The sequence below is a fragment of the Hyla sarda genome, chromosome 4, assembly GCF_029499605.1.
Source record: "Hyla sarda isolate aHylSar1 chromosome 4, aHylSar1.hap1, whole genome shotgun sequence".
NCBI lineage: Eukaryota > Metazoa > Chordata > Amphibia > Anura > Hylidae > Hyla > Hyla sarda.
The window spans coordinates 221,053,622-221,070,578 of NC_079192.1; the positions used below are offsets into that span (position 1 = coordinate 221,053,622).

General features: G+C 45.0%; 1 protein-coding gene across 2 annotated transcripts in view; it reads left to right on the top strand.

The window, feature by feature from the left end:
• BCAP29 (B cell receptor associated protein 29) overlaps positions 1-16,957 on the top strand; it is a 79,096-nt gene that overhangs the window by 4,175 nt on the left and 57,964 nt on the right. For both annotated transcript variants that reach the window (XM_056573626.1, XM_056573625.1), the window contains exon 2: positions 9,487-9,594. In XM_056573626.1, the coding sequence (XP_056429601.1) occupies positions 9,503-9,594 (92 nt within the window). In that variant the 5' untranslated portion in view covers positions 9,487-9,502. The remainder of the gene's footprint in view (positions 1-9,486; positions 9,595-16,957) is intronic.

Here is a 16,957-nt window from a genome sequence, read left to right on the forward strand (position 1 = left end):
GTTGTAAGATGTCTAGGGGTGGAGTACCCCCTTTAATTTAGCAATTCTGACCTGTTTCACTTTATGCATTAGTAACTCTGGGATGCTTTTACTTATTCTGATTTCGACAGTTTTTTTTGTGACATATTCTACTTTAAAATAGTGGTAAAGTTTTGTCAATACTTGCATCATTTCTTTGTGAAAAATTCCAAAGTTTCCTGAAAATTTGGAAATTTTTGCATTTTTCGAACTTTGAAACTCTCTGCTTGTAAAGAAAATAGATATTCCAAATAAATTATGTATTGATTCACAAATACAATATGTCTACTTTATGTTGGCATCATAAAGTTGACATGTTTTTACTGTTTGAAGACATCAGAGGGCTTCAAAGTTTAGCAGCAATTTTAACATTTTTCACGAAAATTTCAAAATCAGAATTTTCTAGGGACCAGTTCAGTTTTTAAGTGAATTTGAGGGTCTTTATGTTCGAAATTCCACATAATGGACCCCATTATTAAAACTGCACCCCTCAAAGTATTCAAAATGACATTCAGAAAGTTTAACCCTTTAGGTGTTTCACAGGAATAGCAGCAAGGTGGAGGAGAAAATTCTAATCTTCATTTTTTACACTAACATGTTCTTGTAGACCCTCATGGCACACTATTTGGGAAACTACACCCCTCAAGGAACGTAACAAGGGGTACAGTGAGCCTTATCACCCCACAGGTGATAGACAAATTTTCACTAAAGTTGGACGTGAAAATGAAAAATTAGATTTAGATTTCACTAAAATGCTGGTGTTGCCTTAAACTTCTCATTTTTACAAGAGGTAATAGGAGAAAATGCCCCGCAAAATTTGTAACCCCATTTCTTCTGAGTATAGAAATACCCCATATGTAGATGTTAAGTGCTCTGCGGGCGCACTACAGCGATCAGAAGAGAAGGAGCGCTGTGGGGTGTAAATGCTCACAGTACCCCTGTTACATTACATGAGGGGTGTAGTTTCCAAAATGGGGATCACGTGTGGGGGGGGTCCACTGTTCTGGCACCATGGGGGCTTTGTAAGTGCACATGGCCTTCAAGCTCAATTGTCATGAAATCTGGGTGCAATAACCTGCACACAGCTTTTGTACTGTGTGTAGGTGGTGTGTATGGTGTGTTTTTACCTAATATTTGCAGGCTTTCATGACCCCAAAAAATGCTGCTGATGGTTGGATAGGCGTGGCGCGAGGTACCCGATGCCCCCACGCACACCTCCTATATGTCAGCGCTGGGACCGCTGTGTGATTGACACAGAGGTGCCAGCGCATGCGCCCTTTAGCTCATCAAACATGCGCTTCCCCAGCGAGCACTCGCTCCCGCCGCCGTCTTCCTCCTCAGTGCGCCTGTGCAGTACAAAGGCTGTGTGCAGGTTATTGCACCCAGATTTCATGACAGTAGCGCCTTCAATTCAAGCCAAGTTTTCTCTCCAAAACCAAATTTTGCTCCTTCCCTTCTGAGCCCTGTAGTGAGCCCGCAGAGCACTTAACATCCACATATGGGGTATTTCCTTACTCATAAGAAAGGGGGGCTTTTTTCCTATTACCCCTTGTGAAAAAGTGAAATTTGGGATAACACCAACATTTTAGTGAAAAAAATAAAATTTTTCATTTTCACGTCCAACTTTAACCAAAATTCATCAAACACCTTTAGGGTGTTAAGACTCACTATACCCCTTGTTACATTCCGTGAGGAGTGTAGTTTCCAAAAGTTTTCTCCGTTCTTGGGATCTGTGCCAATACAAATAGGACCCCCCCCTCTCAGCTTGTTATGTTTTATACTATGGTAAGGCGATTACTCTGCTGCTCAGGGTTTCAAATAGGGATCGACCGATATCGTTTTTTTAGGGCCGATAATCGGTGGAGGTTAGTGCCGATAGCCGATAACTTATACCGATATTCCGGTATAAGTTATCGGCTATTTATCCCCCCCGAGACACCGCTGCAGGATCATTGATTTAAAGCAGGCGCTTTAAATCAATTAACTGCATTGGCTTTTGCGGTGCCATAGACCGCCGCTGCCACCCGCTACTCTCCCCCTGCCTGTCCGGGGGTCCTGAGACCTATCGCCGCCGCACCTAGACCACCCCCCCGACCCGCCGCACCACGACCGCCCCGCCGCACCACCCCAGCCCCATTGCCTCCCCCATCCCCGGTTTTATAATTACCTGTTCCCGGGGTCCACTCTACATCTGGCTCCAGTGGTGTCCTCCTGAACTGTCACTGTGCACACTAACGGTGACGTCACGTCGCGCACGTCACGTCACTCGTCATTGCGCACAGCGTAACGCAGGACGCAGCAGGAGCAAGAAGTAGCGTGGGCCCTGGGAACAGGTAATTATAAAACCGGGGATGGGGGAGGCAATGGGGCCGGGGCGGTGCGGTGGGGGGTGCGGTCGCAGTGCGGGGGTCGGGGCATTATCGGCAAGATAATTGCCGATATCGATAATGCCCAAAATCATGATTATCGGCCATACCGATAATCGGTCGATCCCTAGTTTCAAACTGTTCAACGCTGGAGTTTGGAGCTCGTGATGTCATAGCCCCGCCCCCTCAATGCAAGTCTATGGGAGGGGGCATGACAGACCATTTGGAGTGTTTGGCGCCCTCTTGTAGCCATCAATTGTATTGTGCCTTGGATTTTTCATTACTTCTTGAGCTCCCCCTTGTGACAACCAAGCACAATTACAGCCTTGGCCTGTCACATCTGTTTTTATCAGTTTTATATCTGCAGGGTTCCTTTTCTAGGAACTGAATCGGGGGCCTGCTTTATTCCTTCAGTCACCCTGTACGGTGGCCTGCTTTAGACTATTTACATTGTCAGTTGAAGTATGCCTCTGGCATAATCTATTTTCTGTAGGGTTCTCACTCTGTCAGCGAACATATGCGCACCGATGTGGTTACTGCCAGGGATTTCTCTATCCCTCGGAAACTGTTGGGGATGTATTCACTGTCTACCATGTCATGCCCGTCGTGCCCACAGCCGAATTCCAGTCTCTCCCTATCGTGGCAAGACACTGGTCGGGTGCCAGAGTTTTTTTTTGCATTCCTGGCGGACGCTAAGGACACTCGGTCAGGTCTGCTGGCCACCCATCATGGGGGTGTTCTGGCATGTCATACAATATGATTCCCTCCTCTACAGGCTTCCGCATCAGAGGCTAGGGCTCTGGATCCCCCTGTGTAGTGCGAGGCCTCAGTGGAAGTGTCCCTCGTGGGCATGGATTGGTCTTGATGTTGATATGCCGGATAGTAGTCTCGTCTGTCACTCATCTCTCAGCTGCCGTGTCCGCGGCTGGCACTTCGGTACCCCACTGCTGATGCAATGTCCCCGACGGAGTGACCCATTGTTTACTATGGACCATACCACTAAGCCAGACAGTGGTCTACGTGGTTTCCTTTAGAGCTGGGCGGTATGACCAAATATGTGTATCACTGTATTTTTGTAACTTATGGTGGTTCCAGGGTATATAACGGTATTTCTTTCACCCCCCCCCAAAAAATCATGTGACCCGCGATCAATGTTCTGGAACGTTGGACAGCCGTCAGCCTGTCACCGGCCGGAGCAATGTCCTGCCCTGGCCAGTGATAGGCTGAGCCCATTGTCATGTAAGAAGCTAGCTTCTTACATGACAGTGGGCTCAGCCTATCACATATGATTAGTTCCCCGATGTGGGGACAGCGCAGCGCTGGGCTGATTAATTCATTCCCGAGGGGGAGGGGCCCAAGCGGTATTGCGGTATGGGAAAAATTCATATCGTGCAGCCCAAAAATTTCGGTATTCGGTATGAACCGGTATACCGCCCAGCCCTAGTTTCCTCCACCGCCTGACACTCATCACACAGCTGATGTATCTGCAGCTGGAGTTACGGTACCCCACTGCTGTGCGTGGTTTCCGAAGGAGTGACCCGTTGGATACTATGGACCCATACCAGTAAGCCAGACAGTGGTCTGCGTGGTCTCCTCAGCCGCCTGTCACTCATCACTCAGCTGATATATCTGAGGCTGGAGTTCCAGTACCCCACTGCTGTGGAGGTGTACGAAGATGTGTCCTATGGACTCTAGACGGGGTACAGGGATGCATTCCGTAGCTCCTCAGCCTCCCCCAATCTCCCAAGGTGGTGGGGATACTATCTATGGCTCCTAGGCCTCCCCTCCCTCCCACATGAGGCAGTTGGGCACAGTGATCACCTATCTGTCCCCTTTTATCCAGCGCCTGGAAGTGTACTTGTTCAGCCAGACTGTTGTCTGCACGGTCTCCATCGCTGTCGGTCTCCCAGCTCTGGGCTGCCGCGGGCTTGGTCAGATCTCCCGTACCTCTCTGCTGGTATAAGGACTCTGGATGAGGTTCCCTGCTGGTACTCGGGACTGATGACAGTCAGCCAGACTTTTGTATGCTGGGTCTCTTACACCGCCAGGTCGCTCGTTAGTTCTGCCGTACTCCAATATCCCACTTTCTGTAGGGGGGTTCAATGGAGTGTCCCAGAGCATTCAGGAATCAGCCCGACCATTGTCTGCCTGGTCTACTACTACGTCGAGTCCACTACCATACACTTCCCACACCGTGGACGGTAGTTCAGGTTATCCACTGCCAAGGTGTAGTTACGAGTGAGTCTCCCCATGTTGCTCCAGGGGCCCTATACAATACACCTCATACTGGATCGCGGGGTTCCCTCCTTTACCAGGTTCCTCCCTACCCGCCTGCTGCTCTCTAGGCTGAAGGTAGGTAACCCACTTTCAGTGTGTGATTCTGTCTACTGCACCCAGTGTGGCCATGGCCCCTATGCCAGATAGCCAGACTTTGTCTGCATAGTTTTCTAGTCCGCCAGGTCACCTTCTCCATTCTTGCTGCTCACGCGGTTATAGTCCTGTGACTCATTTTCCAGGTGAAGTTCCAAAGAATCTCTCATTGGATCTTTTATACTTGCCGGTCAGACTTAGTCTGCATGTTTCCTACTCCACATAAATCCTTCATCCCTTGCGTCTGCGACAGCAGTCCTGGTGTGTGGCACCATTTGGAGCTGGGGTGTGGTTATTTCCTGTAGGTTCCATGGACTTTCACAAAAAGAGCGGCACTCTCTGTTCCCCTTTCTAAGGGGCAACGTTGGTCTGCTAGGGGCAGGGTTGTGACACCATGCTGCCAGACTTTTGGATGTTTGCAGTTTCTTTTGTGCCTGCAGTCTTGGTAACCCCTCTACTATCGTGCGATAACCACGTTTGTGTCCCTACATATGCTAGGCCACTCTGCACGTGTAGAGTCCACCTTCCCCTTTTTTCTGTCATGTGTGCCTCAGACCTTCCTGTTTTCTTGGATCCACAGGCTTAGGCGGTCGAACTCCTCTGCTCTGGCATGGGGCATGATGGGGCGACACACACACACACACACAATGCCTCCAGGTATCTATCCTAGGTTCCTGTGCAGGGAGGTTCAGATGCCGCCTCTGTTGCCTTAAAAAAATTACCAGAATGGCTCCGTTGACGCCCTTCTCGTCCAGGGTTACACAACGTTGAGGTGTTCCCCCTCAACGTTTTGGGTGTGTGTGTGTGTGTTAGGACTCAAATTAGCTCCTCCATTCCTTGATATGTTGTTGAAGGGTTATTGGGGACTATGTCCACTCAGTACTTTGCCCCCTTACCTTCAGGCGGCATTTCACTGCTCCTATAGTGCCTGGCGCATTTTGATCATCCACTTCTACAGGGGGTACGGGGATCAAGCAGCTTGGCATAGTCTGGTCCTGGGTTTTATAGTGACCACCCCTTGTTTTCCCCTCCTCTACATAGGTGGTGTACCTGGCTGGGCCGTTGTTTTTTTGCTGAGAGCAATCAGCTGAGCTGCGCACTTTTGCAGCCTGGCTCTCTTCCTGTTTCTTGGTTATCTACTGCTGCTCATACAGACTTGCCACTCTCCTCTGTTGGAGGAGTTTATGCGCTCAGGTATGGCTCAGCGACAGCCAGTCTAGCACCATCTGTTGTTTGTGTCCTGCCATTCCTCTCCTCCTCCCTCGGTGCAATCTCCCTGGAGGGGTTTGTTCCTTCTTCCTTGTCGGTGTGAGTTATTCTACACTGACACTACAGTCTTCTGGAGTAACCTTCCCTTTTGTTTTCCCGTCCTGACGGAATGTTGCTTCGGTCCGCTCAGACTGCTGGGGGTTCATGTCTGGTTATTCTCCGTGTCTTGGACACTAACCTAATATGCTGTGGCGTGTCGTCTTTTCTAGGTCGGCCCTTCTGGTTCTTTGGGCCTTAGTGATGGTTGTGGTCGCAGGCAGGTTAGCTCTCCTGCCCCCACTTCTCCGATCCCCTTTGTGGGGTGGTCTTTCTGTAGCGCATTTCTTCTTGTCTAGCCGTAGAAGTTTGTCACCTGGAGTGTTCACAGACATTGTGTTTACTTAGTCTACAGGTGTACGTCTTCCAAGTCACTCAGGAACCTCCGTTTCCCAAGTCTGCTGCTCCAGTGTTCCGGGATGCTCCTTTTGGCCATTTATTTTTACATGTACGTCTTCCAGGAGACCTGGGTACATCCGGATTACTCTACTCAAGCTTATTTAGCCTCCCAGGTGCATGCGATGGGCCCCTGGGACAGAGGTTTTTTGTCTGCAGCTGTTCTGGTCATCGATTTTCTGCACCAGGCCTCTCCACAACCAGTCTCCATCCTTCTTTCTTTTTTCCAGTGTTTTTCTGGTCTCCACCTTCCGTACTCACCTTTTGCTCAGGCGTACACTGCTCTCCCTGGCGTTTTTTCTGCCATGTTCTCTTGACTTAGTTGACTCTGGATGTGGTTCTCTTGTTTGTGCCCTTTTCCACTTTTGTTTCCCAGCCGGGTTAGCCCTCTGTCTGGTTCTATGTTCCTTGGAGTTGATTACTACCTCCTCCCGGAATGGTTCTGGCCTTTCTGGCTTCCTAGTCGACTTTTTTTCTTGTCTCTCTTTATGAACCATAGCTTTGGACTCTCTACATAGGGCGGTCTTTTCCTTGGCATCCTAGTCCTTCTCCATAGATGGGGGTTCTTCCGGGAGCTCAGTTTGTGGGCCTTGGTCCGGGATCTCGTCCGCAGGCCTTATAGTTGAGTGGGTTCAGTTTCTGGACTGATTCCCCTTTTGCTGTTGGTTGTTTTCCCTTCCTAGGGGACTGCTTTGGTATGTCCCATCAGTATAGGTGTCCCCCAATCAAGAGTGACCGAGAAAAGTAGATTATTTTTTTTGTACTCACCGTAAAATCTTTCTCGTAGCCTTCATTGGGGGAGACCACACCCACCCATTTCTTCATTCTTTGCTTGTTTTTTTTTTATCCGGGATTCCTTCCTGGGGTCCTTTCGGACATATTTCTTTGTTGGCTTCTCCTACTGCTTGGTGACAACTTATTACCTCACTTCCAGTGGGCGGGTGTATCCTGCCAGGGAGAAGCAGACTTTTTTTTTTCTAGGGTTAGTAACTACTAGTGGCAAGAGCATATACCATCCATATAGGTGTCCCCCAATGAAGGCTACGAGAAAGAGATTTTACGGTGAGTCCAAAAATAATCTCCTTTTGCGATCTCCTAGGGCAGTCCTGATCACGGCATCTATGGAATTGACAACGGGGGGGGGGGGGGGGACAATTTGGTTGCTATGGGCAACTGGTCAACGTTTCCTCTCCACAGGTTTTTATAAATCTCCCCCATTTATTTTTATGGGTGCAAAACACACGCTTCGGTAATGTGAAGCGAGCTCGGGCTGAATGCGCTTCATACCCAGTGGGTACCGGTTGCTATCAGCAACCAGGACCCGCAGCTAATACCGGACATTGCCGATCGGGCCGATATCCGGTATTAACCCTTTAGACACTGCGATCAAAGTTGATTGTGGCGTCTAAAACGGGAGAAAACCGTTGCTGGTTAGCTCAGTGGGCTGTTCTGGACCACTGCGGTGAAATGGCAGTGTCCCAAACAGCTGAGAGGACAGCAGTAAGGCTTCTTAAGTAACTGTGATTTAACCCCTTCAGTAATAAGTTTGAATCACCCCCCTTTTCCCATTTAAATAAACATATGTGGTATCGCCGCATGCGTAAATGACCAAACTATAAAAATATTATGTTAATTAAACTGCATGGCGTGGCGTACACACAATTAAGTTCCAAAGTCAAAAATTGCATATTTTTTGTCACTTTGTATACCCTAAAAAAAGTGACCAAAAAGTCCCATCAAAACAAAAATTGTACCAATGAAACCGTATGGACCTAGAGAATAAAGATATGGTGTCATTTTTACCGAAAAGTGCACTGCATAGAATCAGAAGCCCCCAAAAGTTACAAAATGTTTTTTTTTCCCCCCCCAATTTTGACCCACAAATATTTGTTTTCTGGTTTCGCCCTAAATTTTGTGGTGAAACGATTGATGTCATTACAAAGTAACATTTGTGGGGCACAAAATAAACCCTCAGATGGGTCTGTAGTTGCAAAATTGAAAGCGTTATGATTTTTAGAAGGTTATGAGGAAAAAAACTGAAGTGGAAAAACCCTGCGTCCTTAAGGGTTTAAACGTATCTAGTTTTCCATTACCAGACAAAGGCCAAAGGCATTTTCTTTTGACCTTGGTCTGGCCATATAATTTTCCTTACCTGGAGCTGGTGGTGGTTATAAAATCTTCTTGTTGTTTCTCAGCCAAGTGTATTTACTGTCACCTTTCTGAAGCAGTCTTGAGAAAAGTGAGGCCTCGTTCATATCAGTGTTTTAGCTACGTTCAAGGAGTTATGTTCCCTGAATCTATTAAAATAAAAAATTTTCCCCCTTAGGCTAAGTTTCCACTTGGTTTTTTTTCTGGCAGTTTTTGGAATACTGCCACTGCAGTTTTTGAGCTAAAGCCAGAAGTGTATTCAAAAGTAATAGGACATACAAAGGAAGGACTTACACTTCTCCTCCCTTATGGATCCACTTCTGACTTTGGCTCAAAAACTGCAGTGGCCGTATTCCAAAAACTGCCAGAAAAAAAAAACAATTGGAAACTTAGCCTTATAGGGGTTCTCCGCTGCTCAGCGTTTGGAACAAACTGTTCCGAACGCTGAAGCCGACATCTCATGACATAGCCCCACCCCCATCATGACATGCCGCCCCACCCCCTCAATGCAAGTCTACGGGAGGGGGCGTGACAGCTGGACAGGTTTTGCTAAATCTCCCACTAAGAGTCTATTCACATGTACAGTATCCTGTACATATTTGATACAGATAGCTGTGGACGTTTAGTTTACATTGAACTCTGCAGCTTCAGATCTGCAGCTTCAAATCCTGCTAATCAAATATGCGCAGGATACTGTTTGTGTGAATACTCTATTAAAATATAATTGGTTGGACTTGTTTCTATTGTACTGTATTGGTGCTTTAGTTGAATGTGAATAAAGTTAGAAGTATGAAAATCAGAATTTCAGAGGGGCGGTGCCTGTTTTGTAGAAAGAAACAAACTGTGTAAATGGGGCTTTAACACCTTTGTTTTCCTTGTCCAGATTTCAAAGCCTTACCATGACTTTTCAGTGGACAGCGGTGGCATTGTTCCTGTATGGGGAAATCGGAGTTATATTAATTCTTTGCATCCCATTTATTTCTCCTTCAAGGTACTTGAAAAGCTTTAATGAATATGTATGTCTAACTTGAAATGTAAAGATGGCTGCCTGTCTTATACATATACTATACAACATATTTTTCCTTGCAAAATACGTGTTAGCTTGTTCTGTCATCTTCTTTCCATACAATACATTTTTTGGATATTCCAGACAGCTGCCAAATGAAGGAATATGATCTCTCCGGCATCTTAGGATATTTTGGGACAGCTTAGCTGCAAGCATGCATGTTCCAAATGTGGCTTCTGATTCATGACAATATAGCTCATTTCACTTATGCTCTGTGTTTGCTTATATCATAATAGCTTTTATACTGAAAGTGTGTTATATATGTTAACCCTTTAACCCCTTAAGGACGCAGGACGTAAATGTACGTCCTGGTGCGGTGGTACTTAACGCACCAGGACGTACATTTACGTCCTAAACATAACCGCGGGCATCGGAGCGATGCCCGTGTCATGCGCGGCTGATCCCGGCTGCTGATCGCAGCCAGGGACCTGCCGGCAATGGCCGACGCCCGCGATCTCGCGGGCGTCCGCCATTAACCCCTCAGGTGCCGGGATCAATACAGATCCCGGCATCTGCGGCAGTGCGCGATTTGAATGAGTGATCGGATCGCCCGCAGCGCTGCTGCGGGGATCCGATCATTCATAACGCCGCATGAAGGTCCCCTCTCCTGCCTCCGTCCGCCTCCCGGCGTCTCCTGCTCTGGTCTGTGATCGAGCAGACCAGAGCAGGAGATGACCGATAACACTGATCTGTTCTATGTCCTATACATAGAACAGATCAGTATTAGCAATCATGGTATTGCTATGAATAGTCCCCTATGGGGACTATTCAAGTGTAAAAAAAAAATGTAAAAGTAAAAAAAAAGTGAAAAATCCCCTCCCCCAATAAAAAAGTAAAACGTCCGTTTTTTCCTATTTTACCCCCAAAAAGCGTAAATTTTTTTTTTATAGACATATTTGGTATCGCCGCGTGCGTAAATGTCCGAACTATTAAAATAAAATGTTAATGATCCCATACGATGAACGGCGTGAACGAAAAAAAAAAAAAGTCCAAAATTCCTACTTTTTTAATACATTTTATTTTTAAAAAAATTATAAAAAATGTATTAAAAGTTTTTTATATGCAAATGTGGTATCAAAAAAAAAGTACAGATCATGGCGCAAAAAATGAGCCCCCATACCGCCGCTTATACAGAAAAATAAAAAAGTTATAGGTCATCAAAATAAAGGGATTATAAACGTACTAATTTGGTTTAAAAGTTTGTGATTTTTTTTTTAAGCGCAACAATAATAGAAAAGTATGTAATAATGGGTATCATTTTAATCGTATTGACCCTCAGAATAAAGAACACACGTCATTTTTACCATAAATTGTACGGCGTGAAAACGAAACCTTCCAAAATTAGCAAAATTGCGTTTTTCGTTTTAATTTCCCCACAAAAATAGTGTTTTTTTTGGTTGCGCCATACATTTTATGATATGAGTTATGTCATTACAAAGGACAACTGGTCGCGCAAAAAAACAAGCCCTCATACTAGTCTGTGGATGAAAATATAAAAGAGTTATGATTTTTAGAAGGCGAGGAGGAAAAAATGAAAACGTAAAAATTTTATTGTCTGAGTCCTTAAGGGGTTAAAGGACATGTCCGGCGCGCACTTTTCTCATTTTATCCCGTCTGGGCTGGAAAAAAAGGAAGACAAACTTTCTCTTACCTGCCAACGAGCCCCCGGAGCTCCGGTACACTCCGGTACGGGTGTTTGGTCCCCGGGGTGTATTCTTCTTACTTTCTGTTAGGCTGGCACGTCACACGGAGCTTCAGCCTATCACCAGCTGAGGCGGGACATCGCTGCGGCTGGTGATTGACTGAAGCTCCATGTGACGTGTGGGGCTAACATGAAGTAAGAAGAATACAGCCAGGGGACCGAACACCTGTACCGGAGCTCCGGGGGCTCGTTGACAGGTAAGAGAAAGTTTGTTTTCTTTTATTTTGCAGCCCGGACGGGATAAAATGAGAAAAGTGCGCACCGGACATGTCCTTTAACTGAGTTCAACATATGGGATAAATAATAGAAACAACATGCTTTTTATTACTTTCACAAGGGTATTTTGACATGTAATCCCTCAAAGACAAATTGTGGTCATAAAGGGATTAAGCGAAGTGCAAAATGAAACATGACTGACTTTTTGTTTAGGAGCAAATTAATCCAGTATGGTAAATAGGAATCTTTCTTTTTAGAGCTGGTTGCACCAGTAGGGCAACTAAACATTCACTGACACATATGCGTAGGGAGAAACTTTACACTTGGGTGGGACGTAGTGCACCTGAGCCTCCACAGATCCTCAGTACAACTTAATCCAACAAGAATTGCACTCGTACAACAAAGTTCATGTTCATAATATGAATACTTTACTTCATCCATATGTTCTCATACAAAAACTTTAAAATACAGGAGCAGTTTAGTAGAACACGTTATATTCACCCAAGTGCTCGTCGCTGATCAGGGTTGCGGCATTAAATCAAAGTCTCTTACTCCTGCCCAAGCTTCTCATGCCGAAGCTTCCATGCTTACCGTTCACCCAACTTTCCTTACTGACAGACAGCGAAAAGAGCTCATACCTTTTGTGAGCGATACAAGCGACGTTTCAAGGTTCTCTCCCTTTCTCAAGGCTTGTGAAAGGAATAGATCCTGAAACGTCGCCAGTAGCGCTCACAAAGGTATGAGCTATTTATGCTGTCTGTCTGTAAGGAAAGTTGGGTGAACGGCAAGCATGGAAGCTTCGGCAGGAGCAAGAGACTTTGATTTAATGCTGCAACCCTGATCAGCGACGAGCATTTGGGTGAATATAACGTGTTCTACTCTACTGCTCCCGTATTTTAAAGTTTTTGTATGAGAACATACGGATGAAGTAAAGTATTCATATTATGAACATGAACTTTGTTGTATGAGGGCAACTAAACATTTCATATAATTTGATATTAAGATATATAACAATATGAAGGAGAAAGGGGAGCGATAAAGTGATGTCCTCTTTGTTCCTTTACTGGGAGGGCACGTTGGGAACGGACACCTTGACACTGCTGATACTTAAAGGCTGGGCCAAGGTGCTTAAAGCTATTGTCAGTGAAACTTGGAGAGAAACTCAGTCCAAAATTATGCATCATGCCATTTATGGCTTGATGCTCCCCCATGCGCCTGATCATCCAGATTGTATTGAAAATTGTCCAAACTGTGGTGAACATAAAACAGTCATGCTTCATGGGCTAGCACCGAATTATGTCTTTGTGGAAAATTTTGGTAGAAGTGGCATCTCTAGTCGAGTGTGCTCCAAAAGTAGGAATATCTATGTTAGCTAGGGACATAACTTGTCTGATCCATCTAGCTAGGGTAGCGAAAGATATAGGTAAATGGGGTTTACAGTAAGAGATGAGTAATTGAGAAAGTGAAGAACGTCTAAGAGGTTCCGTCCTAGATTCATAGGATTTAAGGCAATGAACTACACAAAGTTTACCTTGATGAGGAAAAGCAGGGTAGAAGACTTCATGTAAATTTTTTGTGCGTCTGTGAATAGAAAATACGCCTTGAGGAGAGTAACGTCTTTGTGATATGTCAAGAGCCCTAACATCTGAAACTCGTTTGAAACCAAACAGAGAAGAGGAGTGAGTTTAAAAGATAGTAACTTAAGAGATAATGAATCATTATCATCCCAAGTAGAATGATATTTGGGCATAGGCGGACGTTTGAAACGAATACCCTTAAGAAGTTTACAGACAAGAGGATGTTTACCAACTGGTATAGAATTGATGGGATCGTGGTAGAAAGAAATAGCCGAACGATATAGATTTATGGTACGGTAGGCTTTACTCATGTCAAAAGAAATGGAAAGGTAATTCAAAATGTGTGGTAGAGATGCAAGAACGAGATCCAGATTCCGTTGTGTGCACCAATCAACCCAAAATTTCCAGGCTGATCGGTAAGCAGTCCTGGTACCTGGAGCCCAGGCTTCAGAGAGGATAGATCTAGTTGATGAAGAAAGTTCTGGGTCAAAAGGGATTGACCCGAAATTAGCCATGCTATTGAGGGAGTTGAAGTGAATCCACGAGGGGATGAAGGACATTGGAAGGGTCCAAGAGAAAGGGAGAATCCTCAGGAAATCTATAACTATGCTGAGGATTTGGGGAAACCATGATTAAGTCGGCCACCAAGGAGTCGTCAGAACTATGGTTGATTTCTGAATGAGAACTTGAATCAATACTCTGGAGATGAGGACGAAAGGAGGGAACGCATAAAGTCTCTGGGAAAGCCAGGTTTGGAGAAGTACGTTTACACCGGAAGCTTCCGGATCTGGACGCTAGCTGAAGAAAAGAGGAAGTTGACGATTGAGTCGGGAAGCGAATAAGTCCAGATGAAGAGGAACCCAAAGAAGATTTATCTGTTGAAAGATAATTAGGTCCAATTTCCAATGGCTGGAGTCTACAAGATATCGAGAGTTCCAATCTACTACTGTATTGGAAAGACCGGGAAGGAATTCTGCTTTCAGAATAATAATCCTGTCTAGACAGAAATGCCAAAGGTGTTTTGATATGTTGGCAAGAAGTTCTGATCTTGTTCCTCCTAAGCGATTTTATATATTGGACAGCAGAGATGTTGTCCATGCGAAGAAGTATGCAACAGTGATACATCTCTTTTGCAAAACTTTTAAGAGCAAAGAAACCTGCCGTGAATTCTAGACAGTTGATGTCGAGAAGAAATTTTGATGGGGACCATTTGCCTCCTGTGGAAAGGGAGCCGTAGCGTGCTTCCCAGCCTTTTAGGCTGGCATCTGATTCCAGAATTACATCTGGACGGGAGTTGAAAATCGTCTTGCCATTCCATTCTTGGATGTGATGAAGCCACCAAAGGAGTTCCTCTTTGGCTTCAGGAGAGAGTTAATTTTGTCCAAATATCCTAAGCCTTTCCGTAAGTGTTGGATTTTTAGACGTTATAGTGCCCTGTAGTGTAATGGGGCGGGAAATATCGCCTATATGGAGGCTGATAGAAGACCCACAATACGGGCTATGGAGTGAAGGGAAATCAGATCCTTGTTCAGGAGAGAGTGAATTTCCTCTCGAATAGTCTTCAATTTCTTTGACGGAAGACTCAGAAGGGTCGAATGGGTGTTGATTAGAAAATCCAGAAATTCCAGTTCCTGACAGGGAACCAGAACGGATTTGTCGGAGTTGATAAGGAAACCTAGTTTGGTTAAGAGAGACAAAGTACATTCCATGCGAGGATGTCGTCTAAATAGATTAGACGAACACCTCTGGAGCGAAGAAGAGCTACCACTGGTTTCATTATTTGTGTAAAACACCATGGCGCCGAAGAAAGACCGAAGGGAAGGCAAGTGAACTACCACTTTTTTTTTTTTTTTGTTCCAAATAAATTGGAGAAACGGTTTAGAAGATTGGTGAATGGGAACTGAGATATGCATCTTTGAGATCGATTTTGATCAGCCAATCTCTTGGAACCAGAAGATCTCTGAGAAGATGGATCCCTTCCATCTTGAAATGTCGGTATTGAACAAAATAGTAAACATTTTTTAGACTTATGACCGGTCTGTGCCCCCCATCCTTCTTTTTTTTACTAAAAAGAGGTTGCTGATAAAACCCTCGGAGTGTAGAGGTACTTGAATCATAGCGTTTTTTTTTCTTCTGAATGAGATCTTCTATTTCTGAATTCCCCAATATTTGATCCTCTTTTGAAAATTTGGTGGTGGGTCTGAATTGGACTGAACATAAATTCTATCTGATAACCCTTTACAGTATTCAGAATCCATTGATCGGAAGACACCATCGCCCATTCGTGGGGAAAAAAGGAGTCTTCCGCCCACTGGAAGATGGGAAAAATTCGAATTGACAAGACTTACCTGAGGGCCTGGAGCGTGGTGCACCCCTCTGGCCTCTTGCCCTCCAAGGGCGTCCCCGATAAGGGAAGAATGGTTGTGCATGGACAGGAGGGACATACAGGTTGGGCCATTTATATGGATACACCTTAATAAAATGGGAATGGTTGGTGATATTAACTTCCTGTTTGTGGCACATTAGTATATGTGAGGGGGGGGGGGACTTTTCAAGATAAGTGGTGACCATGGCGGCCATTTTGAGGTCAGCCATTTTTAATCCAACTTTTGTTTTTTCAATAGGAAGAGGGTCATGTGACACATCAAACAATGATGTGCTTGGTTTTAACTTAACTTTATTCTTTCATGAGTTAGTTACTAGTTTCTGACCACTTCTAAAATTGTGTTGGATTGTCAATGCAACCCTCTTCACTCTTCACACACTGATAGCAACACCGCAGGAGAAATGCTAGCACAGGCTTCCACTGTCCGTAGTTTCAGGTGCTGCAGAATGGGCAAAACAAATTGGAACAGGACCCTCAGTTTACGCAGAAGATTTTGTACAGTGATGAGGCAAACTTTTATGTGAATGGGGAAGTTAACCAACAAAACCACCGCTATTCGTCTGACACTAACCTACATTGGATAGATCCCTCCAAGACTGTTGGAACACAAATATTGATGGTATGGTGTGGTATATGGGGTACAAAGATAGTGGAGCCATTCTTCATCAATGGAAACCTCAAGGCCACTGGATATGCAAAATTGCTACATGATGATGTGTTTCCCTCTTTATGCACTGAAGCTGGCACGTTCCCTGAGTTTTTCCAGCAAGATGGTGCACCACCACATTATGGGTGTCAGGTCCGAGCATTCCTAGATGAACAGTTTCCTGGAAAGTGGATTGGTCATCGTGGGCCAATTGAATGGCCCTCAAGGTCTCCCGATCTGACCCCCTTTAGACTTTTATCTTGTAATTGATCACTAGATAGCATGTCAGGATCTTTAGTAATGGCTCCTTCAGTAGACATAGTCTAGCGTATAGTATATAAAATAGTTAGAAATATGGAATTGAATAAATTAAAATATATTATGACAGGGAATAAACAAATAATTATGTATGCACAAAATAGATGTGCACAGAGTATGGACACTGTAAGTTATATCCCTATAGTTGTGTCTTAGTAATATAGCAAGATATTATGAGGTAAATTATTTTTAAAATAGTAAGAAAATGACATAAAATTGTCAGAGAACTGCAATGTCTTGAAAAGGACACTAGACGGCAGTATATCACCGTTTTGTAGTTAGTCAGGTACAACGTTGAGGACCAATGAGGGATGACTGTTGTGACTGACAGGGCGCTACATCTGAGGGAGCAGGGCGGGAACGGCTTAGTTGAGGACCAACTAGCCGAAGTCTCGCAAGAGGAGATGAATTTGAGCTGTGTCACAACGATGACGGAGGGGCAC